The sequence below is a fragment of the Sinohyriopsis cumingii genome, chromosome 16, assembly GCF_028554795.1.
Source record: "Sinohyriopsis cumingii isolate HCF-2022 chromosome 16, ASM2855479v2, whole genome shotgun sequence".
In the NCBI taxonomy this organism is placed as follows: domain Eukaryota; kingdom Metazoa; phylum Mollusca; class Bivalvia; order Unionida; family Unionidae; genus Sinohyriopsis; species Sinohyriopsis cumingii.
The window spans coordinates 63005475-63033036 of NC_142976.1; the positions used below are offsets into that span (position 1 = coordinate 63005475).

The 27562-nt window shown below is 36.9% G+C and overlaps 1 protein-coding gene across 15 annotated transcripts in view; it reads left to right on the top strand.

Annotated features, from left to right (window-relative positions):
• The window catches only part of LOC149780571 (uncharacterized), an 85744-nt gene that overhangs the window by 5831 nt on the left and 52351 nt on the right, over window positions 1-27562 (top strand). For 8 of the 15 annotated variants that reach the window (XM_089937613.1, XM_089937616.1, XM_089937628.1 and 5 more), the window contains exons 3-10: window positions 13605-13753; window positions 14493-14519; window positions 18291-18398; window positions 20019-20144; window positions 23634-23741; window positions 25249-25332; window positions 26914-27030; window positions 27367-27483. In XM_089937613.1, coding sequence (XP_089793739.1) covers window positions 13605-13753; window positions 14493-14519; window positions 18291-18398; window positions 20019-20144; window positions 23634-23741; window positions 25249-25332; window positions 26914-27030; window positions 27367-27483 — 836 coding nt within the window. The remainder of the gene's footprint in view (window positions 1-13604; window positions 13754-14492; window positions 14520-18290; window positions 18399-20018; window positions 20145-23633; window positions 23742-25248; window positions 25333-26913; window positions 27031-27366; window positions 27484-27562) is intronic. The other 7 variants (XM_089937619.1, XM_089937627.1, XM_089937615.1 and 4 more) reach the window with 6 other exon arrangements.

Genomic DNA, 27562 nt, shown 5'->3' on the forward strand with positions numbered 1-27562 from the left:
GTTGAATGGCGCGAACGACGAACGACATACTGAATGCTACAGATCTTGCACGTGATGAGATAAATGACATTCTGTTTTGCACGTTTCGTTTGGACCATGCATGTTTAGTTTTTCTCTAGTCATTGTGCTAGAAAATGTCCTGGTCTCTATCATGTGTAGGCAGATTTTGCACCTTTTAATGCCACAGGGGCCAGATTGACTACGGTGGTCTTGATTAGTGATTGGAAGTAGTATATGGGGACGATTCAGCGACAATGGGAATTAGCATTACAGACCCCCCCCCCCCCCGGGACTGTTTAGCGACAATGGAAATTTAACATTAACCGCCCTGGGACTGTTTAGCGACTATGTAAATTTAACATGGACGAAAAACCCTGGGACTGTTTAGCGTCAAGGGAAATTAACATGGGAAATAGATTTTGGGACTGTTGAGCGTCAAGGGGAATTGAACATGGGAATATGGGACTGTATAGCGTCGAGGGAATTTAAACAGGGTGGGACTGTATAGCGTCAAGGGAATTTAAACAGGGTGGGACTGTATAGCGTCAAGGGAAATTGAACATGGGAAAAATTGCTGGGTCACTCTAGGGACAAAGGGAATTGAACATGGGAATAGAGTGTGGGTCTGTCTAGGGACTAGGGGAATTTAACATATGGAAATTGAACATGGTGGGTCTGTATAGCGTCAAAGGGAATTGAACATGGTGGGATTGTCTAGGGACAATGATGGTAGAGGGTCAAACTCAACAGAGACAGAGACACACACACACTAGTACAAGCGTGAGATTTATATATAAAGCATTACCAAGACCTGAAATCTTGATGGGGTGTTCAAAAATTTACATAATTGTAATGATGCTATAAATAGCTATAATCAAGGAAATGCTCAACGACAAAATGGATGTGACTAAAAGTAACGCTAAAATGACGAAATTGTCCCAGAATTTAAAGGAAAATAAACATATCCCCGAAAATTAAGTTACAATGGTTTAGACTAAAATGGATAAAATTAGTAACTACTTACAATATCAACTTGTCTGACGATCGTGGATAAACACCCATGTATCTATTTATAGCTATAATCAGCTAAAATTCATATGAAATCCCACATCTATTTATATTACAACTTGTGGGTTAATCCTTTGGAAAACCCCACTATCTTTTTATAGCCTCAGCTTGAGTGACGTTCCTGTTTACGAACTCTAGTACATATGTATAGCTACAACCTGTGGAAAACCCCAAGTCCATATTTATAGTATCAAAATTTCCAGCGTCAGTGACGTCACTGTACTGGAAACTATGGGATAAATGGCAACAGTGTTGCAAGTGGCTGACCTGAATACGCGCTACTGTAGGTAGGTAGGTAGAATGTATTTGATAGGGATAAAGGGAGTTTTATAGGGACAAACAGAGACCAATACACACACACACACAAACACACACACACACACACACACACACACCACTGAGGGAAGAAGAAAAAACAAACCCAAAATATACTATTCACACAGGGAAGAGGAAAAACCCAACAAATATACCATCCAGACGTTCTTACACACACACACACACACGCACACACACACACACACACACACAACAGATCGAAGAATAAAACCAAAATTAAAATATAGTATCCATACAAACGTACGCTAACGCATAAAAACCCCAAATATACTATCCACACAACGTCGCTAACGCGTACAAACCCCAAATATTCTATCCACACAACGTCGCTAACACATACAAACCCCAAATATACTATCCACACAAACGTACGCGAACGCATACAAACCCCAAATATATTATCCACACAACGTCGCTAACGCATACAAACCCCAAATATACTATCCACACAACGTCGCTAACGTGTACAAACCCCAAATATACTATTCACACAAACGTAAGCGAACGCATACAAACCGCAAATATACTATCCACACAATCTTACGCGAACACATACAACCCCAAATATACTATCCGCACAACGTCTCTAACGCATACAAACCCGAAATATCCTATCCACACAAACGTACGCGAACGCATACAAACCCCAAATATACTGGGGATGAGGCTCTCTTTCCTTCCCCAGGAGTAATTAAAAATCACGCGGTGCGTTATTAAACCAGTGGTACATGCTCCATTAGAACGAAAATCACTTTAATTCAAGTAAGCAAGCAAGCAAGTTCGGGTACCGTCTCTAGCACTCTTGATGACACCAACTGTCTGGGTTATTTTCTTTCTTGCAAGCCCCTATGTTCCACTTCTGTTTGTGATAATAACTTGTGATACTTCACATTTTCTAAAGTGGAAATCTTTACAAGCCGTACAAAATACAAAACTTATATGACTTTGGCTTTTGACACTTGCACAGACTCTTCACTTTATGTGTCACGAGAAAATTGTATATCCAATTTTTACCATTTTCAAAAACACGCACACACTTTCAGCTTGACCAGAAATATGTACATCTTGTTTTGTGGATAAGTCACAGACAAGTCCAAGCATATATAGGTGGTTATGAACGTTAGGAATATCCCCTCATTTTTTCAGAAATATCAAAGCTTGTATGTGCATTTTCCCTTTTCCACTCTATATTAGTGTTTAGATTTGTTCCAAAAAAAGAAAAAGAAACGAAACAATTTTGAAGAAAAAAACAACTGAATTTTGAATTCAGGTTTCTCTCTGTTTATAATTTTTTTCAAGTTGATGGTGCATGACAGAGTACATTCGCCTACCTTTCCAAAGTGAGAGGCATTTCTTCACATGTCATTGCCTTTGTTAAATTCGGTTTCATTGGTTAGTTATCGTTAATCTTTAATTTTTTTGATGCATTTCTTTTTGATAGAAGATTTAAGGCTTTCTATTGTTGTAACGGTATTTATGTTGTTTAGTCTGTTGATGAAATTATCTGTAGCAAAGTGCTTAAGATTTTTCAGTTTTTTTATTATTTCAAGCCCTACAAAAGGAAACCAAGTTTGTCTTCAAAGACGATTGAAAATCTAAATTGCACGGGCGTGAAGGAAAACATCGTTGTGTTTAATCTAATCATGCTTGCCGTATCTCTTTGTGTTTTAGAGGTCATATTTCTTCTTAAGTAAATACACGCATCAATAGACAGACAGATTGGGTCATCATCCTTGAGTTTCACTGTACTTTCGGTTCTTTACTTCATACAAACCCCAAATTTATTAGTTTGAAAGAAAGAAAAAGATAACATGCCCCTCAATACTGTAACACGTCTGTTCTGACTCTACCGATGTGAGTGTGAGTGTTTATGTTAAAATGTTTAAGTGAGATATAAAAAAAATGGTCAGCTTGAAAACGCGAACCAATACTGTGACGCTCAGTATTTTGATGTGGTAAGAAGAAATGGTACAACACACACAAAGAGGGCTTGTAAGTTCACATTTCAGTCTGTCTGCACTGTAATGGTAACAACGCAAGAACATAGGGATTATTATGCCACGCAGTCCTAGAACAAAACAATGCATCACCCGTTGTAAGCCATTTCATTGGCTATACTTATTTTCTTACTGCGTTCGCTTCGAATTGACTTGAGTAGCTATTCAGACAGTGACGAGAATGGCCATGCTTTACTGAGTCTATCCTATAGGCGATTTATATATAAAAAATATTTTTAAAAATTAAACTAATGCACGAACAATCGTACCATGGGCGATCCCATGGAAATTGTGTCCGTCTTATTGCAAAATACGTCAACATTTAATTTAACCGTGCAGATCGCTAGAACAAACCTCTGATAATATACATTTTGAAAAGTGTTGTGTGACACGGATCGCCATTGTCGCTTGGTGTCTGCTTTCTTGTTCGAAAAGAGATCGTTTCGTCTTGACTATAAAAATTTAATTTGACTAAGTTTTACGCACTACTTGAACTCATACATTTACGTTGTAGGTGTAAGTAGTCGTTCTCAGTTTTCTGGAAGTTCGTGTTTGCGTTTCTCAGATGTGATACTATATTTTACGGACTGAACGAAATTTCTTTTGGCGTAAAACAGGACTCGTGGTTTTGTGGCATATGTGGAGAACATTGATGAAAGCTCAGTTATGTCGTCTTCGAAATCGCTGACACGGATTTGAGCTAACACTTCAGCTCTTGTGTGAGGCGACACGGCACGTCATTGCCTTTTACTTTGTCAATGAAATCGTTTCATCTTATTGCAAAATTACATTTGACTAGGCTTCATACGCAGCAGGTCCCTGTACATAGGGAGAGTGTCTTAGCGTCAGAGTATTCATTCCACTCTCAAACGATCAAGAAGATGGAAGAGTCAGCACAGATCGACCTGCTGGTCAAATATTTGCTAAAAGTCATACGAAAGCATAATTCACAGGCGAAAGTGGCAACAAAACTTACTCTTTTGGTCGTTGATTTGATGAGAGTCATACGAAAGTGTGTAAGTGCTGATGAAGTTTGCTATATCTGCAAAGGTAAATGGGTATTTGTCTCCAGAATACCTGCTTCGTCTAAGAAAGAGAGACAAAAGTCAATATGCCTAATATCGCTGTCGGGAGAAAGGACACTGGGATTCAGAGTGCCCTGCGAGTAAAGAGAAGAAACAGAAACAAAACGAAACAGAGAAGAGGGATTCAGAAGAAGAAGAAATTGAAGATGATGAAGAACTTGTGCCAGTAAAGACATGGAAATGGAAAAATTGACAATGTGAGCCGATGCGTTGGCCCTGATGTGAAATTTCACACTACCTTCTAAAAGAGAATAGACCAGAAAGAAAACGTAAGTGTCTCTTAGTCTTGACATTCTATAATAAGGATGACGTGTTTTGTTTTTTACTCACACTTTATGAAATTGTGCTCTTTCACCTATCTCTCTCCCTCTGGAACATGTTTTAGTTAGAACTGAAATGAAAGGATGTTTTCCTTCACGTACGCTCTTTAGGCATGCAAGTCGGTAAACAATAGTCAGTCTATTCATCCATCATTTTGTGTCTTGATGTTTCCTAAATCACACACTGATGCCATAAAATAACGGGTTAAATGGGTTTTGTAGTGTTGTGGGTGGGGTGGGGTGTAGGTGCTTGGCAGAGTTGGTCATTGCAGGTGAGGGTTTAGGTGCTTTCAAAAACCTTTTCTTCTTCACTCTGTGTTAATGGAATATAATGGGTTATTTTCTTCATTCTATGTTGATAGTATATATAAAGGGTTATTTCTTCACTCCGTGTGGATAGTGTATAATGCTTTTCTTCTTCCCTCTGTGTGGTTAGTATATTATGGCTTTTTTCCTCTTCCCTCTTTGAAGATAGCGTATATTGGGTTATTTATTTCTTCTTCCCTCTGCGTAGATTGTAGATATGGGGTTTATTTTTTTACATCTCACCTCCGTGTGGATAGTAGGTATGGGATTTGTATTCTTCCTCTTCCATGTGTAGATAGTATATTTGGGGTTAGTATTATCTCCCTTCTGTGTGAATAGTATATTTGGGGTTTCTTTTCTTCTTCTTCCCTGTGTGTGTGTGTGTGTGTGTGTCTGTGTGTGTCTGTTTGTGTGTGTATTCGCGTACGTTATGTAAATCGTATATTTGGTTGTTTTTTCTTCTTCCTCCCGAGTGTAGATGGTATATTTGGGGTTTGTCCGCGTTAGCGACGTTGTGTGGATAGTATATTTGGGAATTGTATGCGTTCGGGTACGTTTGTATGGATAGTATATTTGGTTTTGTTTTCCCTCCCTTCGTGTGGATACTATATTTTGAGTCTGTATGCGTTAGCGACGTTGTGTGGATAGTATATTTGGGGTTTGTATGCGTTTGCGTACGTTTGTGTGGATAGTATATTTGGGGTTTGTACACGTTAGCGACGTTGTGTGGATAGTATATTTGGGGTTTGTATGCGTTCGCGTAGGTTTGTGTGGATAGTATATTTGGGGTTTGTACACGTTAGCGACGTTGTGTGGATAGTATATTTGGGGTTTGGATGCTTTCGCGTACGTTTGTGTCAATAGTATATTTGGTGTTTGTATGCGTTAACGACGTTGTGTGGATAGAATATTTGGGGTTTGTACGCGTTAGCGACGTTGTGTGGATAGTATATTTGGGGTTTGTATGCGTTCGCGTACGTTTGTGTGGATAGGATATTTCGGGTTTGTATGCGTTAGAGACGTTGTACGGATAGTATATTTGGGGTTGTATGTGTTCGCGTAAGATTGTGTGGATAGTATATTTGCGGTTTGTATGCGTTCGCTTACGTTTGTGTGAATAGTATATTTGGGGTTTGTACACGTTAGCGACGTTGTGTGGATAGTATATTTGGGGTTTGTATGCGTTAGCGACGTTGTGTGGATAATATATTTGGGGTTTGTATGCGTTCGCGTACGTTTGTGTGGATAGTATATTTGGGGTTTGTATGCGTTAGCGACGTTGTGTGGATAGAATATTTGGGTTTGTACGCGTTAGCGACGTTGTGTGGATAGTATATTTGGGGTTTGTATGCGTTAGCGTACGTTTGTATGGATACTATATTTTAATTTTGGTTTTATTCTTCGATCTGTTGTGTGTGTGTGTGTGTGTGTGTGTGTGTGTGTGTGTGTGTGTAAGAACGTCTGGATAGTATATTTGTTGGGTTTTTCCTCTTCCCTGTGTGAATTGTATATTTTGGGTTTGTGTTTTCTTCTTCCCTCTGTGGTGTGTGTGTGTGTGTGTGTGTGTGTGTGTGTGTGTGTGTGTGTATTGGTCTCTGTTTGTCCCTATAGAACTCCCTTTATCCCTATCAAATACATTCTACCTACCTACCTACAGTAGCGCGTATTCAGGTCAGCCACTTGCAACACTGTTGCCATTTATCCCCTAGTTTCCCGTACAGTGACGTCACTGACGCTGGAAAATTTAATACTATAAATATGGACTTGGGGTTTTCCACAGGTTGTAGCTATACATATGTACTAGAGTTCATAAACGGGAACGTCACTCAAGCTGAGGCTATAAAAAGATAGTGGGGTTTTCCAAAGGAATAACCCACAAGTTGTAGTATAAATAGATAGTGGGATTTCATATGAATTTTAGCTGATTATAGCTATAAATAGATACATGGGTGTTTATCCACGATCGTCACACAAGTTGATATTGTAAGTAGTTACTAATTTTATCCATTTTAGTCTAAACCATTGTAACTTAATGTTCATAAGGACCTGAATGAAGGGCTTTCATGAGTGAGAATGGGCCTAACACACACTCATATTAACAAAGTTGAATTCAATCTGTTATTGACTGTACTAGGTTTCGAGCCAAGCTGTATGTAACGCTCGTTGCAATTGGTCGCAACGATGACGTCACATCGGGACACCTAGCTTTAGGCGGATGGAAATTGTTCCACATCTCCGCCGTTATACGATGTCCGAGAGAGGCGAGAGGACAAGGAACTCGACAAGCTAGCCATGGATGTCGTGCATTCCCAAAAACGCCAGCCCGTACTTAGATTTAGTCTAGTTTTACTAATGGACAATAAAAAAATGCCAAAAATGTCTTAGCCACCTGTGCAATTGGGTCAAATCAAAATATATTGTGAAATTTTCCGACTTCCTAACAATCGGAAAAGTTCTAGTACATAGTGTACTTTGTAGATGCTGTACAAATTTTTAATAACTAATATGTCTGAGCGACATATAACAAGTTTGGTCACTGTTACGTCATAAAAGGTTTGAATTTTGAAGCAGTGAATTGAAGGATCAAGTTAGTGTACATAATAGTTTTATCGAAACGGGATACCAAGCCAAAATGGTTCCCAGGATAAGAGGCATTATTGGTAGCCCTTAGAAGGGCTTTTAAAGCAAAAGTTCCCCGTTTTTCTTCTGCTTCTTTACATTTCTCTGCGGTCCTTTTTTCTCTCAGGTAAGTTCGGGGAAATGGTAGCTGTGTAGCTCAGAAATGTAGTTAGCTGCTTATACTAGCTGCTGGACTGGGTATTTCTTGTAGGCCTCTTGATAGAATTGTGTGAGGATTCTGACACCATAGTGCCACTCGCTACTCATTTAATTTTGCTTTTATTTATGTTAGGTGTTTCATGCGCGCGTTGCACGCTTATTTGTGTCCGACTGAGGCAAGGGAGAAAGTGACCAGGAAGGCAGGCGATCATCTGCAGCCAGAGTCCGCTCATTCCAGGGTACTGGTTTAAATGGATGTATTTGTTAGAATTTTGAGTTTTGGTTCTTGTGTCCGAAATTGTTCTAAAGATGAGCTTGGTTGGATTGGATGGAAAACTTTGTGCTACTTTAGTGTTAGTATGGTCTGTATCACAGAAGTAGGCCGCAATATTAGCTAGGCTGTATGTCATGTTAGGGCTAGGTAGAGAGCAGAGAAGAAGAGGTTCTTTTTTTAATTAAATTTTTAAAAAAATATTTTTATTTTTATTTTTAAGGATATATTTGGGATTTAAGAAGATGGGAACCTTTGCTGATTATTCAGGTCCCTAGGGACGTATCAAAAGTGCCCGTCTGTCTATGTATATTAATCTGGTTTTAGAGAGTGTTTGGGTGGGTTATGTATATTGTACAGTTGTTTTTTTGAGCTAGAGGGACACCCTTGCTGAGTACTCAGGTCCCCCGGGACATGTCAATGGTGCCCATCTGCTAGCGGAAATTTATTTTTAAGTGAGGTTGGTTTGTTTATTTTGTTTTTAGGGTGTTTTATAATTATTTCTTCTAGTTTGGATGTGTCTAGGAATTTAAGTATGTTTTTGTAGGTCAGATTTAATGTTGGGTTGTTATTTTTAAGGAAATCTAGGTAAGTTGTAGTGGATCCAATTTTTGGGTGCTTTTTGAAATTCCATTCTCCCAACCTGATATTTTAAGCAGCTATTGAATATATGTTGCAGGTCTTCAATGGTTTTGCAGTGATAGCAATTGATATTAGCAGGCTTGGTTCGTAGATGTTTGCCAAAACTTCCTGCTAATTTTGTTTTTCCGGTTACGATGCGATTGATAATTTTTGGGTTCAGGCTGTTCACTTTGGGTGGTTTGATGGACCTATTGGTTGCTTTTATAATGGAGTAGAGTATCCTGCCTTTGGTAGTGGAATTTCAGTGCTCCTGCCATTTCTGGTTAATATTGTTTCTTGTTATGCTTTGGGCTTCTGTTATGCTACGTCTGGGTGGGGCAGGGTTAGGGTTTCCTAACATGTTTTTGCGACTTTGTCGGCTACCTCGTTACCAGGGATTCCTATATGCGGTGGCATCCACATGAATTCAACTATCTGATCCGCTGTGGATAATTCCTTAAGCATATAGAAAGCTCTAGCCAAGAATTGCTCTCTTGATTTGGTGCTGTAAAATTTGATGGATTCTATTACACTGAGTCGCTGATGATAACTGCATTTGGAACTTTTTGGGTCTTTAATCCATTTTAATGATTCTGTTATTGTCCAGAACTCTATGGTGAAAGTAGAGGAGTGGTCTGGAAATCTGGATCCCATTTGTATGTTGAAATCGGTAATAACCAATGCCGCTGCTATTCTGGGGAGTTAGGTTGTTTTGGACGCGTCAGTGAAAATGTTTACGAAGACAGAGTAGGTGTCTTGTATTGCCGTTGCTACGATGGTTTCGAGTTTAGATTCTTGTTAAAATTTGTTTCCATAATTGGTGACTGTAGTGTTGAACCTAGGGATAGGGTTTGTCCAAGGGGCTGGGTCAGGGGAGTGAGCGTACAATTCTTGTAGAGGAAGTGTTGGCAGCTTTTCACTGAGTTCTATGATTTTTTGACATCTGGTGGGTTAGGAACTAGTTTGCGGCTAAAAGGATTGTTGCATTTGCTAATCGTTACTTTTGTAGGATTCGAGTCGGTGTGATTTGTTAATCGATTGGGGTGTCAGAGGAGCATTTCCTGTCTTCTTATTTTTAATATCAGTTCACCGGTAAGGACTTAAAGTTCCTCTAATGATTACGATGGCAGAGTGCCAGTGCAAACAGATAATGCTTTCCTTTTGGATGGTATCCAGTTTGTTCAGTAATGTTTGTTTCGCTGAGTTGTAAACTTGGCATACATAATCTAGCTTCAGCCATATAAGTGATATACAGATGGTTAATAAGGTTTCTTGATTGGATCCCCAGGTGGCCCCTTTAAGATTTCTTAAGAGATTAATATCTTCATTGCAATTTCGAATTAGTTGTTCAATCTGGTGTTTCCAATTTAGATGATTATTGAAGAACATACCTAGGAATTTTACTACCTTAGCATATTTGATTAACTGGTTTTGAATATATAAGTTGGGGTAAATTGATGTTATTAGCAATAGGGGGCGATATACGGACAATGCGAAAATACACTACAAACACACTGGGCCTGTATACAGACAAGATTTATACGACAAGGAAAATCCCAGTCAAAAAGGTCTTGGGCCTTTACTATTGTTTTAGATTTAATATTCCTTAAAGCAATTGCCTCTGGAAACCTTGCTGACGCACACATTATGGTCAACAATTATTGGATACCTGACTTGGTCTTAGGAAAGGGACCAAGACAATCTACCATAATTCTGCTAAATTGTTCGTCAAATGCAGGAATACGTTGCAGATGAGCCTTAGGTAATTATCTGATTGCGTTTTCCTACCATTTGACAAGTATGACAAGCTCTACAGTATTTACAAACATCACTTTTGATTTTTGGCCAATAGAACTGAGTCAAGATCTTGTGATAAGCCTTATTAATCCCTAAATGATCAGCCAAAGAAGTTTCATAGACCGGACTAAGTATGTCCTGTCTGTAAGATTTTGTAACTACAATTTGATAGTTCACTGATCATTCGTCACCAGCAGGTACCGCGGGAGGTCTCCATTTTCTCATAAGAAATCCATTTTGAATGAAATAACAGACAGGAACTTCAGTGGCTTCAGTTTCACTAATGTCCATTTGAAACAAACAGAAGATCTCATGATCTTTGTCCTGTTTGATGACAGGTGATTGTCGTTTGTGACCCTGATTAGAATAAAGAGAACGAGTAGTTAACAGAAGCTCACTGTGATCAATAACGTTTGATTGTTCCAAACAAGGAGTGAAAGCGACCTCATCAAAAACCTGACCAACACATGTGTCAGCTAAAGGAATACTTTCTCAAGAGCTTTCTTCGCCATAGCTCTGGTAACTGCACAAGCTGGGTTTAAATCAGGGAATTCTTTTTCAATGCATAGACTTTCTGATCCAAACAGGGCTTGTCAGGCACAAGTGGATTAACCACAACCTTGTCTCCAGCTAGGTCGTTGCCTAGTAATAAATGAATGCCCTCATCGGATAAAACATGCACTGTGCCGACTGTCGCGGGTCCTGAGACTAGATCTGATGACAAATTATTTACACAATGGAGAGGAACATTAACAAAGCCACACTCTACTCCCTGAATAAGAGCACTCTCATTAGAAGAAGACTTTTCAGAAAAAGGCAAAGTATCTGACAATAAAAAAAACTCTGCGAAGCCCCTGTGACCCTTAATATTTTAATAGGGATAGGATTGGCCGCCAAATCACCCAAGAGTGATATAGAACCCTTTGATATGCATGTTTTATAGTTCTTCATAATAAAATCAGACGTTTATTATACCAAACAAATGTATTGCTTTCAATACATGACCGTGACCTTGACCTTTTAGAAATAGGAGCTTTTGGAATAGGTCTGTCTTGATTCTGATGCATATTTTTCAATTTGTAGCTATCAATAAATGTCTTTGTCCAAGAATTCTGTATGAGCGCTTAAATATTCCCAGGGAAAGTAATTCTTCTCTTAGAATCCAAATAATTTGAAAAACCGTGGAAAAAATACGGTCAGGAAAGTAACGCAGCCAGCTAATGCCACCTTGCGTGCAAGGCAAATCGAAACATGCTAGTGTCAAAACAAAGAACAACTTTGTTGGTTTATTTTGGCTTACTCTGGACGATATATCAATCTAGCTAATTGTTAAAGCGTGATTGTCAATATAACCAGGTAGCCATCCATCAATCTAGCTAGTTGTGAAAGCGTGATTGTCAACAAAACCAGGTGGCCATTTGCTATCCATCAATCTAGCTATATGTCAAAGCATGATTGTCAGTTATAACCAACTAATTAAAACATTGATTTATGATCTACTTCAAGAGGATTTTCACATTCATTTTCCATGCGACGGATCCATGGATCTGAAAACAAAGTATTTAGTGCATAGCTCCATTGACACACTAATCTTTAGCAGGTTACATATTATTCTGGTCAATATGGTTTGGATCGGTGTTTTATGGCACAGCAAAACAAGTCTTTTAATTAGTACCAAGGCAATTGGAATAAATTATCTTGCCAAGGGACACACCACGGTAGCGGATCCGGATTTATATCAATGTAATATTCAAAGTCGCAGCCTTTCAGTCGCCAGAGGTACTGGTCAAGGTGACGAATTAATTGATAAATAGGGAGTTATGTTACGGTCTAGTGGTGAACCAGGATAATAATAATAATACTAATACTAATACTAATAATAATAATAATAATAATAATAATAATAATAATAAACAATCAAAAACGGAAACGATGAAACATTCGAAATGTTTTGTCATTGTTGTTGTCGTCCACTTTCTTGTATTGTTGATGATGATGAATATGACTACAACGATAACGACGACGAACACAATAGCAACTAGCATGACGAAAATATTTATAGATGCTATATAGTTGCTCCTGAAACTACTACACTGTAACAAATTAAACGTTTACATTAGCACATTTTTAATCTTTTCGGGTTCTGTACAAATGATGCCAATTATGTTCTACCAAAACATTTTTAAACACAGATCAAGGAAACATCAGTATTCGGGGCACAATTTACTGAAAGACATTTTTTGAGGAGCAAACTTACAGTCTATGTTCACAAGAAAGAATAAAATTTCGTCCATTCCAGCTACTAAAGTGAACTAATTTTCTTTTTTTTCCCTTGCTGTCCAGCAAACCATCCACACAAGAATGATAAACAAGAAAATATGGAAGAGTTCTTGATTATGACACAAATAGAACGAAAATGTTTTGTTGAATTTGTTGTTGATGTTTCGTGTGAAATATAGTTAATCAGCAGATTGAATGGTATATGAGATACAGGTTAGACTGTTTCCTAACAAAGGTAAAAAGATACAAAGAGACGCGTTTGTACTTTTATTGTGAGACTGTCAGAAAAAAACACTGAAGAATACGTTGACAAACGTTTGCAACTGTTCCAACAGAATATTGTACTAGCTCGATATGATAATTTGTCTATCAGTGGGAAGTAGTATTTATTATATTACACACATCATTTCACCACTAAATTACTTTTTAAGAGAGAGTGAGTTGTTTGAGATGATAAGTAACATTTGAAAGTATTCAGAGTATCTGTCTGTGTGTATGTTATAGGGCTTTTTTTATGGCTTTTCTACCTGTTTACATCGGTGAATTATTATAAGACTTTATAAACCGATTCAAAACGTTACGTGGATGATAGCGTAAAATCATGTGTCAATACTTTTAATAATCAAAGTTACAGAAAGGTTTATTTAGGTTGCGTCACGTGATTGGTAAGAATAGTAATCTTCTACCTCCATTTTATTTATTTACATGCTTTAAAAATACAAAATGATTTGTATTCACTCAACAGATGTCCAACATATTCCGACCTCCCCCCAAGTTGCTTCCTGGTAAAGGCATCTGGAGAGTGCTGCGCCAAGCCCCAATGTAACTTCCAACCTACTGGACAAAGCAGCTTCGCCGGAGCTGGGACAGGGTCAGGGTCAGGCCCAGTACCAGGTAAGTACATCCATCGATAGAAACTACCGCTCTTCAGTGTGCAAATTATAAAAATGCGGTATTTTACTGAACCAGTTTTACCAGTATCTGCATGATAGGTAATACTGATTTATATGTAAAATTCGTAGGTGCTTGAAATCTATTTTTGATTTTCTATTTGTAATGCAAAATGTTATTAAAATTATATTTAAAGAATGTCTATACCAAGACGCAGTTCGTATTATTTTCTTGATTTCGCAAGGTATAAGTGACTCGACTCAGATTACATTTTATAATGAGCAAGTTTGTAAACAAATATACAACTTGCCTAGGTATGACTGCCAAGAGAAATCTCTGTGCTAACATGACATACAAATCTAAAAGTCGCAGATTACAGCATTGAACGTGATGTCATAAAATTACATGCTCAACATAAAATTACTTTTGATATAAGTAAAAAGTACATTTTATAATTTGTTAGGTGTGTAATTATTTTCTGTCGTCACCTTGAAGGTTACAAATGTAATTATGTCGTTTTATACTACTGTCGTAAAACCTGCCGTAAACTGATAGTCAGTTTATGAGTTTAATTCCACAGTAAGATTCAAGAGGTATTATTCCAAGTGGATATATATAAATATATTGCAACGTTTTTACAATTATATCAAAATTAGTTCCTTAATCTTCAACATTGCTACAAATTCTAATTGAGCATACTAAACTAAACTTGAAACTCCTCGCTTTCTCAAACTCGTTTCAGGAACAATGACAGGGACCTCCGGTTCAGGTATCTATCCTCACTGGTGCTACTATTAGATTTTGTTAGCAATTAAAATTATTTTGGTGTAATAATCTTTAATAAATAATTTGCAAGGCTCTTAAGGATTAAGAGAAACATTTCAAACCAGCTTATTTCTGCTGGCAATTTCTTTTGATAGCACAAGGTTAAACTTTTAGCTGAAAATTGGACGGTTTTTTTCAAGTTTCCAATACCTGTAGGAATTGTAATATATAGTGGCCAGTTTTTCATCCACATTTATTTTTGCGGCTTTTACTGTTTTTGTCCGCCTCAAATTGCAATATTAGCCTTCATGCCTCCTTTGATGGTCCATCTTGGGTGTCTTTCTCAGACCGCTGGTCTCGAGATTGTATTCAAAACATAGACAAGATCCACATTAGCGCGCTAACGCGCACGGATATTGTCTGATATCTTATATGCGAGATAATGTCGGTAACATGTAGCATCAACGCGATGCATAAGTTAGTTTGGTTATCGTGCAGTCATGTATCCAACCGTGTTCCCCTATCCAGGGTAAATTCTGTTCACCAATATATATTATCAACGGAGTTCTGTTAATACAGCGACGATGTCACCGTCAAGATTTTGTACACCCTGCGCGAGACGACTTTGCGTCCGTTCATGGCACTAAAAGTCATACGAACATACTTTTCTTTGCCCCACACTGCAAAACTGAGCGATAGCGGCTATACCACTACAAGTTAGAACCCGAATATTATTGTTAGTGTATAATGGCACACAACGTGAATGCTTAATGTTAAGCTATAAAGAAACAAATCTTCAACGTCATGTACTTCTCCGCATCGATGGAGTTTGCATCGATCACTGCCATCTCATATCTATCTGCGTGGGTTCGAATCTCGGACTCGGCGAATGTTCGTATGCGACAAAACTGCTTTACGTGAGTACGTGGTTCGTACTGTGGTTTTCCCCTGGGATCTTCCTCCACCAGCTAAACTGGCCGCCACATATAGCCTGTCTTGCGCTGAAAATGGCGTTAAACTACACCACAGGACTTATTGCGATTACATTGTAACTTAGACTCTACGCTTGAAACATGTGTGAAGTGTGTGTTGACATTTTCCTATGCGCAAGCCGAGGACCCGATGTAGTGCTAATGTCGATCTGATCAGGTTTGTCACTAATTCGGATTTGGCCAAGTTGGAAGGCCGGGTTGCTGTTGGCTTTGATCATGGCGAACTCGTAATTTTCCTAGATCAAACTGAAAAACTGGATCATCTAACGCGAACAACAACGACGTCGTTTTGAAGCAGCGAGGATCCACAGCGAAACACTTGGCCAAAATCACCGAAAAGGAGGGACTAAGAGACTCCGATGTGGAATTTATCAAAATGACAGCGATGTTTCCGAGGCAGTGACGAAACAATGCATGGACGTGAAAATCAGAAAGCGATTATCTCATATCAATGTCGTTGCTAGCAACACCATATGATTAAAAATGTACGATGGCAGACCCCATACAGGACAGGACAAACACAAACTAGAATACTGGGCGGCTCTTAATATTCTACTGCAAGATGCTGCAGCTGCAGGCTTAGAATTTACGGATTCTGTGCTTAGATAGGATCCAAATAACATGTTAGTTAACAACTTGTCCAGGTTAGGTTCGTTCGAGAATATAGATACAATAGATACATATTGAGACTCATCAATCGTCCTTATTATTTGTATGTGAAGACCACTAAGAGTAGGCAATGCGGACAAGACACTGAATAATTCGTTCTGGTCGAAAATGGAGCTGGAGAAGACGATGTGTTCGATGAGCTAGGACGGGTTGCCAACATCCATGATGATGTGCCGTTTCTCGCTGAACATTTTCGACAGAATGGCCTGAAGACTTCCTCGTGCAAACTCATATATAATGTAACCGACGGCAAATTAGAACTTAATAGAAAAATGAAGTACCAGTACCAGCACAAGACCAGCTTGGAACCATCACACGTTGACGTGAAGACGTCAGCTTACAGATTCCACCGGCGGGTGTGAAAACACCTAGGAATTGTTTCTACAACAATCAAGCAATATTCACTGACAAATCCACTGCGATAAAATTATCCATCAATTGTATCGAACCACCAACATTTTGTCGGCCACGAAAAGAAGAACCTCGACTAATATTCATCAACGACGCACTTATCTGGATAACAGTTCTTGGATGAAAAAGAGAACCGTTGAAGACACAGAGCAAAGACGTAATATGTATGGTGTTAGGTGAACTAGGTAACAAAACGCTGGACCCCAGAATCACCGGTGACATACATATTTCACGAAAGATATATTCTGTCATTGCATGGCAGTTGTGTCAGTGAAGAAAAATGAATGGTTGGAAGTGTTGTGCGTGTTGAATAAAATAACAAGGCCAACAACTGTCTACGCTCGGTTCGTGATTGTCCATGCAAATATGAACACTAAATGTGCAGTATAATGCAATGATTTGTATATAGGCCAAATAAAGCTGAATAAAGGCGTCCATACATAGCTACCAGAATCATTTAATCAGGTAGAGACTTTGAGTGTCTTTTATGAAATTCCATTAGTTGATTTGCACAATGACCACTGCCATTGATTCGGAATTAAAGGTTGCTTAAAATGCCAAATCGGAAAAAAAACTTACGTACTTCATATGTTGTTGGGTACGTAGGCCTCTATCAGTATATCGAACTATAAATGTAAAAAGTGGTCTGATTGGTGCAGTAGACAGTCTTAGCTGGTTAAATATCCCAAGGGTTGGTATGGAACGAAATGGATCGACAACCCTTAGCTATCAAAGATGCGTAAGACTGAGATCTAGAAAGTGGTCTGTTCCTACCTCCACGTTATGAGTTTTGGTAGGATCTTATACTCCTTCCTTTCCGACTAAACCTCCCACTATGGACACCGAAACAGCTGTTGTGAGTATTTCTTCTGGGACCTGGACTCACCTTCCACTGAAAACACTGGGAAGCTTAAAACAAAAGGCAAGGTCATTAGTACCTCTTGTCATATTCTGTTTAATTGTAATACGTGAAAATGACAACCACTTCCGCTTCGAATTTGAATTGTCTCTCCTTTTTGCTTCTTCATAAAGCAGACTAGTTAAGTACGTCTTGCATCCACGTAAATGCGAAACCCACAGAAAGGAAACTTCATGTATTTGATAGCTTGCTTATGTCAATATATGTAATTTTCCAATTTCAGACACTTGCACGTCTGGAATCTCAATCTACTTTACCGACGGTATTTCTATTTACCGATATCTATTTCATTCCGAAAAAGGTGTATCTTACCGCCTGTCTATTGCGTCCATTGTTCGTTTGTTCGTTCCGTTAAAGGTTTGTCTGTTTGTCTATTTGCCCATTTCAGGCTGACTTTGACTACATGCTTCTTCACGTTGTCAAGGAAGAGAAATGTATTAGTTATGTAATGCAGTACACGACAAATATAATTATCTACCATTAAATGTTAATTAATTGAAGCAAAGGTAGACTGCATTAATATGCATGCTATCGATCAATGACGTCATTTCATTATAATCAAGCACAAAATTAACTAATGACTGTTGTTTTGTTTCAATGACGTATTGATCAGCTTCCATTTGACTGTTCATAAAACACTTGCCCAGGCTTTATTTATCTAACACAATTTCAGAATACTTGTTTGGACTTGGCCATTCTATAACTATTCTCTTAAAATGTAGGTGAAGTTAAACTGGTATGCAACCATTTCATCAAGTAACGTGTTTCTTTACGGTTAAACTAGGTTCCTGCAGCGATAAGATTCCAAACTGCAGAGATTACGGAACAAGTGTTTGCAGCGACCAATCATATGCTAAATGGGTGGAGGATAACTGCTGTGCATATTGCAGAAGTAAGATATTATTTAAAGAAATAACTTAAAAAAATGTCGAACTTTAGGAACAATTTACATCAACAAAAAATATTCATGTATACGATTTGCAACTGCAGACCTCCAAATTTTAAAATAGAAGATCTTTTTACAAATGAGACGTACAATTACATGTAATTAATACAACTATTCTGCATATGTGAGAGTAATTATGTTGTTAACGTAACCTTTTACAATTTGAAAATTATTTTCAGACATCAAGTTTAATATACTATGCCGTCCTTCCTTTCAAAGAATAAACTGTTTGCCACGATTATGTTTTCTGAGTTCCATTTGGCAATTAGTATTAACTCTTTTGATAAAACTGACACCTTCTGATTAAGGTTAATTTTCGTAATCCTTTAGGATGATTAATTTGTGTCTTTTTCTAAAAAATAATCTGCCTTTCGTTTACACGAATGCTTCACAAATGTTCTTCCGTTTTATATAGTTGCTGATGACAGTATGACAACGTCTAATTTCTAAACTAAAATAAGACAAACCAATCGTTTATAATATCATGCGAATGTACAGCAAAATTCTGAAGAGCTTTTTGTAAACAACGAATGTATCGTTAGAAAGACCGGAATCACACTATATGCGGTAATGTAGAATGAGCCATTAGTATACAATAGTAGCATGTCCGATACGGTGATACTATTTTGCAATTAAATTGGGTGAATCTATAGTTTGCGGGAGTTAGACAATGAACTAGCGTAACACGTACGCATTGAACTCAAATGAAAGAATTACAAATTTTCATAATCTTATAGGAAGTTACTGAGCTCATGTAGCTTCAGCTCAAGCCAATAGGATGTTCCCAAATCTAGCTACGACGTCACCAAGAGAATTTAAATCAGGCTTTAATCAGACTGGAGAAGATAGTCTAAAACAAGTCTTGAGATCTGATACTTATAACATATTTAAAAACATACTTTAAGTCAAGCCCGGTTCACTTAGCATTAAAATTAGAATTTTATATTTTCCCCTGTTTGGTATAACCTTTCCAGTACACCATCTGCATGTGTCTTTGCCCACGTTGAGATGTACACTACTTTTGTGTACAGAAAATATGGGCTGATGGCATGGTAATTAAAATTGTGACAGTTTAGGTTGATAAAACCATTTTTAGAGTGATGTTGATAGTCTATAGTATAGCAGCCAACCATGAGAGTAGAATTGGACGATGACTCTGAACTGAACATAGCTTCCATTTCTATGGGAAGAAAATGAAGTGTCAGATATACATATTCAGTTTAATCTAGAGTCGAGTTTGTACCAAACCCACAGATTCGGTAACGGAAAGATAACGAATATGTTCAAATAATTCTAATGTATCATCACTTAGAAAAATAGTGTTGCTTCATCGGCAAACGCGAAAGAGCGTAAGCAAACATTGCAAGGTAACACTTCCATTTACTTTATCACAGTTATGTTACGTCACAAAGAAATACGCATGATTTGGATTCATTCATGGGGAATTGAGGATGGGTGAGGTTGTGTATATAAGAAAATGGAAGAATTTTATTAATGCATTATGATTCGGTTTGCAATTTATTTGATGTATTACAAATATCGCTTTTGTCGTTATTTTGTTGAAAGATATTGCAGGCGGAACCGGAACTATGACAGGAGGAACAGGAACTATAACAGGAGGAACCGGAACCCTGACTGGTGGTACAGGAACCATGACTGGTGGTACAGGAACCATGACTGGTAGCGGCAGTGGTACATTGAAATTTAGATTTCTAATTATGCAGTATTCAAAGGTTCTTTTTTAATTAGCATGGAAATAATTAAATTGATGGAAGAAAAATTTAATAGGGAGCAAAGTTTGTTCTGTCCAATACGAGAAAAACCAAAAACTTTAGTCAGGAGGATGAATCAACAACATGGACTCTATTGCTGGACCAAAATAGTCGTCAGAAATTCAGCTACAGAACAATTTTCATTCCCTGGCGACCATATTAGGAAAGGCTTAGTAGATCTCAAAGGTACTTGGACAGTTTATGATACGCTTGTTCTGCATGTAGCCATATATATATATATATATATATATATATATATATATATATATATATATATATATATATATATATATATATATATATATATATATATATATATATATATATATATATATATGTGTGTGTGTGTGTGTGTGTGTGTGTGTGTGTGTGTGTGTGTGTGTCTATCTCTGTAGGGGTCACGTGGGTACCCACGACCCTGGAAATAATTTTGATCATGGGAAATAATTCCAAACGTAATACAGCTTTCTGTTTTATCTCACGTGTTTTTACTATATACGAGGATCCGAGACTGCGAAGAAGATTTCATGATATGGTTGTACGATGTAAGAGAAGATTTAGTTGGTGATGGTGGTTTTTAAGGACAGTTGGGAATTTAATGTTTGGTTTATCTTTTTTGTTCTACCAAAGAGAGTTTGGTATTATTTGCAAACTCTTTACTAACTTAGCTCACTTCATTTGTCTGATCCGAAGTTTACCTTCAAATTATTTTTCTAACCAGTTGTAAAAATTATCCAAAACTGTAAACTCTTGTTATTTTATATGATGTTTTGACGAAGCCTGGAAAGGTTCACCTTACCATCATATTATAGAAGGCGAAAAGTCATTTATGATTTTGAAAAGCAATACATGCGTGTAAATACATGTATGTTCCGTCCTCTAGAGCATTGCTATCTTGCCAGGTCACAAACAGAATGTAAATAAATGCATCCGTTACTGAAAACAGTATCTTTGAGTATCATTCGGCTATTCTATGATAGAATAATAAGGGAACAAGAATCACACAGTCCTCTATGAGTCCTGATGACAGTAATTTGATGGCCAAGTGTCAGATTATGGAAGAAGCAACATCCTATCTATAAAAGAGAAAACATAATGAAATTTAGTCCTTTTGAAGCTGTGAAGAAACTACCATCACAATGTTTTAATCAGTATGCCCTACTAAATGTCTTCTTTATTGACTTGTATCTAATGCTAATATACAAACGGATGCGCAAAGTATAACATATTCATCTAATAAATAAGTAATTCATGCATGGTTTCGTAGTTCATAATTAATTTAGACCTTCGGGACTGCCACAGGGTACCTAGTTCCAGAACCTGGAACTGGTACAAGAATGGAACGGAGACTGGATGTGCAAGCATTACAGAATCCTCGTAGCCAGCATTTAAGCTTGCCTATGTGTTTGTATAGTGTAATAGGTGATTAACGTACGATTTCTTGCTGTCGTAAACAAATTCTTTCTGTATGACATTGGTTTGGATAAATTAAAGAGACCATGTTGCAAAGAATTCAACAATTCTGCATATGATAATAATATGGAGGAATATCAAAAGAGAACAAAGAAGAACAGAAAACCAGATAATATAAAAAGGGTTGACTAGTAACCCGAAATAAACATCTTCTAACATTACACAAATTATTGCTTAATATGCTACTTTTTTGCTGCATTTTTCCGTTTCATTTTAAAATAAGCCCATAAATACTTCAGAATAAATTATAGCTTCATTTGGTGGCAATTGGATGAAAATTGCTTTTCCCAAAGACGCACCACGGTAACCATTTTTGGCCGATATATGGGCAGGATTCGAATACGCACCCTTTCGGTTACGGGTCAAACACACTCTACACTAACCGATGAGCCATCACAGTACCACAGCTTCTGCCTAAAGTAATTGGGAAATACGATTAAAACTGTTGGATCAAAGGGAATGTTCGGTTGATGTTGGTGATTTTAAACAATTGAGAACTCGATATATTTGGCGATTGTTCTCCAAAGACATTTTTTCAAGTATTTTCTCATTCTTTCCTAACTTAGTTCGACTCCTTGTCCTTAACAGAATCTTCTATTTTTTAATTTTGCTACCCAATTTTAGAATGTTTCTAAAACTGTCGAGGTCTTTTATGCGATGCATTGAAGAAGCTTGATAAAGTTAAACTGACGATGTCAAAAGCATGGACAATAAAGAACTATGCCTCTAGTATAAAACAGCGAAATATAGTTTTGCTTCTATGCTTTGCAGAAGTAACCAGAGAGAATTCGGCTTTGTTAATGAAGATAAGACAAGGTTATATAAACTGTAAGCGTGAAAGAAAATAGTTTCTGTTAATCGATAAAGTTATCGAGTATTATATCTAAACTCTTTCATTCTAATAATTGAGAATTGACTAGATGACACAATCTTCAGTTCACGTGTATCTAAAATAAAAAGAGGATGCGAACGGTTAAATATCAGTTCACTAAGCGATATAGAATCCTGGATTATAGAAAGTAACCTTCCATCAACAATATTCATCAAAGTAAAATTAAAACGAGGAGATGACTTAAACAATCATATTGAACCTAGTCGCTATTTCGCTCGAACGATAAGATATAAATTGTGATCAATGCACAAATTTAACACTTATTTGCATGTTTACGTATTCTTTGAAAGGCCGTTTTCAAGCTGTAAAAATCTGTGAAACCGTTCAGCGTCCAGCACATATGAAATGGAACATAATTGTCAGCAACCATTACTCTCTCTAGAAATATATATAGTAAAGTGTCCAACTAATCACAATTTATTCAAAGTTTTCTACATTACTAATATTTGGAACTGGCACCTAGGGATTTGGTAACACACAAATATTAATATATGTGCCTGTCTGTCTTTCTATTTACCGATATATCTTTCATTCTCATAAATGTAAGTCTCCCAGCCTGTCTGATGCGCCTATCGCTCTTTCGTTTTGTTCGGTTGTGTTATAGGTTTGTCTGTCTGTCTATTTGCCCATGACTATTTCATTCTGATACATAACAACATACGTCGTCACTTTTTAAAGGAAGAGGAATGTATGTAGTATGTAATGTAGTATACGAAAAACAGAATTATAAACCATTAAATGTTGATCTTTTGAAGCAAAAGTCAGCTGCATTATGATCCATGCCATCGATCAGTGCCGTCATTTTTATCCAGTTAATCAAGCTCAGAATTAACTAATTAATGTATTTTTATTTGATAGACATATTGATCAGCTTGCATTTCATTGTTCATCAAAACACCTGTCCAGATTTTATTTAACTAACACTGTTTCAAAACACATTAATCGACTTGCCCATTCTATAATTATTCTTTAAAGTTGTAGACGAAATTGAAAATGTTATTCAACCATTTCATCAAGTAACGCTTTTCTGTACGATTAAACCAGGTTCCTGCAGTGATAGGATTCAAACCTGCAGCACCTACGGAACAAGGGTTTGCAGCGACCATTCATATGCTAAATGGGTCGAGAATAACTGCTGTGCATATTGCAGAAGTAAGATATTATGCAAAGAAATTAGTATGAAATGTCGAACTCTAGGAACGATCCCCATCAACAGAAAATATCGATATATTCGAACTGCAATTGTAGGTCTCCAAATTTTACCATAGCAGATCTTTCTATAAATGAGACATATTCATTTACATATAATTAATACAACTATTCTGTAATGTGAGAGTGAGAGTGATTAGTTTGTAAAGGTACGAACTGAAACGTAACATTTCACTATTTGAAAATTATTATTAAATATCAACGTTTTTTTTTCTTCTTCATATTCTTAAGCAACTCATTTTAATATGTTATGGTGATTTTTTTCTTGCAAAAAATCAGCTGAACCCAAACCAAAGAATTACAGTTTGTCTAAAATATCAGTAGAGAATCAGAGCGGACATGGAGTTTCAACTAACGCCAAAATGTCAATACTATATAAATATACACATGCTATTTGATATTACACCCTCTTTTCAAAACACAAACAACTTAAACTCGCTTTCAGCTCACTGTTTAACTTGGATAAGCCACAACCAGGCAACACTTTCATTTTCAATACCATGTTCGATATCAATGGACGCAACCATCTTTATTACAGGTCTATTTATTTCACTAGCTCTGCATTTTATTGCTCGATACGTTCAACCAAACAAAACCAAACAACAACAAAACTCACATAAACATACATCAAATAGGGTGTACCTAAATCTGGCTACGACGTCACAAAGATAATTATACTTTAAAGAACTAACTCTAATAGTCTGGAGGAGATAACCTAAGAACATGTTTAAAGATTTGAAGCCTATAAATTGTTTAAAACTATACTTTAAATAAAGTTCTGTAAATTTTTCATTAAAGTTAGAATTGTTTGTTTTCCCTTATTTGACATAGCCATGCCAGTAGCGAATGTTTCCATAGGTCTTTGCAATGTACACTACTTTTGTTTAAAGACAATATGGGCTGATGGCAGGATAATTCAAACTGGGTTATTTAAGCTGATAACGCCATCTTCATTGCAATGTTGATGTCTGTAGTATAGCACCTAAACCAAAGAATAGAATAAGACGATGACCCTGAACTGAACATCTTAGACTAAATTTCGATAGGAAGAAAATTAAACAGCACAATTCAAAGAAAGAGATACTTATTCAGTTCAATCTAGATTTGACCATGTAAAAAAAAAAAATATATATATATATATATTCTGTAGCGAAAAACAGAGGAATATGTTCAAATTATGATAGTTTATAATCAATTAGAAAAACAATGATGTTTCATCGATCAAATGCAAAAGAATATAAATAGACATTGCAAGTAACGTAACATTTATATTTATTTCATCGCAATTAAGTTACGTCACAAGGAAACAAGAATGATTGGGATTAATACATGAGGAATTTAGGATGGGTGAGGTTGAGTAGATAAAAAAATAGACGTTTTATATTTTAACATTATATTTCATTAATTTTGAAAAAAAATAAAGTTGATTTTGTCTTTATTTTGTTAAAAGGTAACACGGGCGGAACCATACCTATGTCTGGAGGACCCGGAACTCTGACTGGCGGTACAGGAACCATAACTGGTAGCGGCAGTGGTACATTGACATTTAGATTTCTAATTATGCAGTATTTAATGGTTCTTTTCAAATATCACGGAATCAATTAAATTCTAAACAAACAAGCAAGACGGTCTTGTCCTAAAGATGAGTGCTAATGTAAATTTCAGATACAGTAATAAATTAAGATGAATCATCATTTCATACGTTCAAATTTCTTTTTGCATCAAGAGAAGATGACCTTTAAACCTGAAAGAGATGATTGCACCAAGAAGCATTACAGTTCGCACAATATCTTTATTCTGTACCGTTTTAGGTATGTGGATGAATCAACATAGCTTATATTGGCAGACTAAAATGTTCGTCAACAATTTCGCTGCAGAGCACGTTTCTTTCCATGACCATCGTTTTAAGAAGGCATCAGTAGATAATGAAAAAGCGCTCGGACAGTTTTTGATTTGATACGTTCGTACTATGTATATCCATATATCTGTGTGTTTTTGTGTTTGTGTTTGTGTCTGTGGTGGAGTCACGCGCTTCGTAATAATTTTGCTGCCCGGCCTAAATTCGGTAAAAAATATTTCTGTCTATTTTATCCCACAAGTAGCGACTATAAACTAGTGATCCAGGACTGCAAAAATGGCATCATGGTATGCTATGAAAAACTGGGAGATATGAGGGAGGGACCATTTAGTTGATATTAGTAATTTATGGACAATATGTTAGTTTCTTTTAAAAAAGACAGTTTTTAATTATATGCAAATTGTTACTAACCTAGTTCACCTCGCTGTCCTGATGCGAAGTTTACCTTCAAAGAATTTGCTACCCCATTACAGAATCTATCCAAATGTGTTCACTCGTGTTATTTTATATAATGTTTTGACGAAGCCTGTCGCTACTCAAAATGATATACTTTCTTTTTAACCGCTTTGAAATAATAGTTTATTATTTCCATTTCGATTCTGATTTCTCAATCTGAAGTGAAATATTATCTTTCTTTCTTGTAAATAAATAAGTACTCAAGTGCTAGAGTCTGAAATATATTAATTTTTTAGCGTCTCCTTTGTTAAATTTCTATCAAATGCTCTTAGTAATGGGATCGTTATGGTCCAATGTGTTACAATAACTGTCTTTCCACTATCTCATGAAAACTATTATCATCCTCAAGCTGAAGTCAGAGATTTAACTAGCTGCCTGGCCAGTGAAATAGTTGGAGTCTAGACCTATGTGTCGGATGCGATTAATGTCAATGGAACCTAAGTCTGTCACTGGTGTCACCCTAAACGTAGTACAATTCAGAACAAAACGCTTAGTTGGTATTGAGAGCTTACATATGTCTGTGATGCTACTGGTTAGGGGTAGATGAATAACCGTAGAAAATGAACACATATGTGAACGATTTCACTTTTAAATTTATTTAACGTCACAATAATGTCTTGGTTTAACTTATACAAGAAAGTTTAAGTAATTAATTCACAAATTTACCTAGAAAATAAGGAAATTCTCTACATAATTAGAAATTTGGTGCAGATCATCAGAGCAATTCCACACCGTTTTGAAGAATGATTGGCTTTGAACATTTATGTTTGAATATGGCTGAATTATGCTTTTTTCTCAAAGGATCCTGCACCGATAAATTACCAAACTGCAATACTTTTGGCAAAGGAGCGTGCTCCAATCCTACGTACTCCCAATGGGTGAACGACAACTGTGCTTTATACTGTGGAAAATGTGGTGGTAAGTAGGGAAGGTAATCTGCGATCTGATTGATATTTCGCAAAATAAAGAACAGAGAAAGTGGCACTCTTTTAACAATCTGTATTCATTGCACTATAATAGTATGCACTTGCAGCTTGAAGACTTATTATAGAATCTATACACTGATATTAAAAGTAAGAATTTTGAAAAGTACGAATTTACTTGTCTTTACGAATGTTATGTAAATTTCTAGGTTTCCGAGACTTAGATTCGGTTACCAAGTACAAATGTGATCAAAAGAAAGTGACTTAAGATTTAGTCCCCTAGAAAGGACACACAAGTGTTCAATTTCAACTTCACTCTAAATTGCATCAGGCACAATGATCGAACCAACCACTGGAACCCTTACCGGAACCATGACTGGCCCTGGGACGGGTTCTGTGGGTACTGGAGTAATGCCAGGCACTGGGACGGGTACTATGACTGGAACAGGCAAGTAAATGGTCATCAGGCTTACATTGGATATTGATACGGGCTTCTTCAAGATAAATTTATTATGAGATTTCTTGTT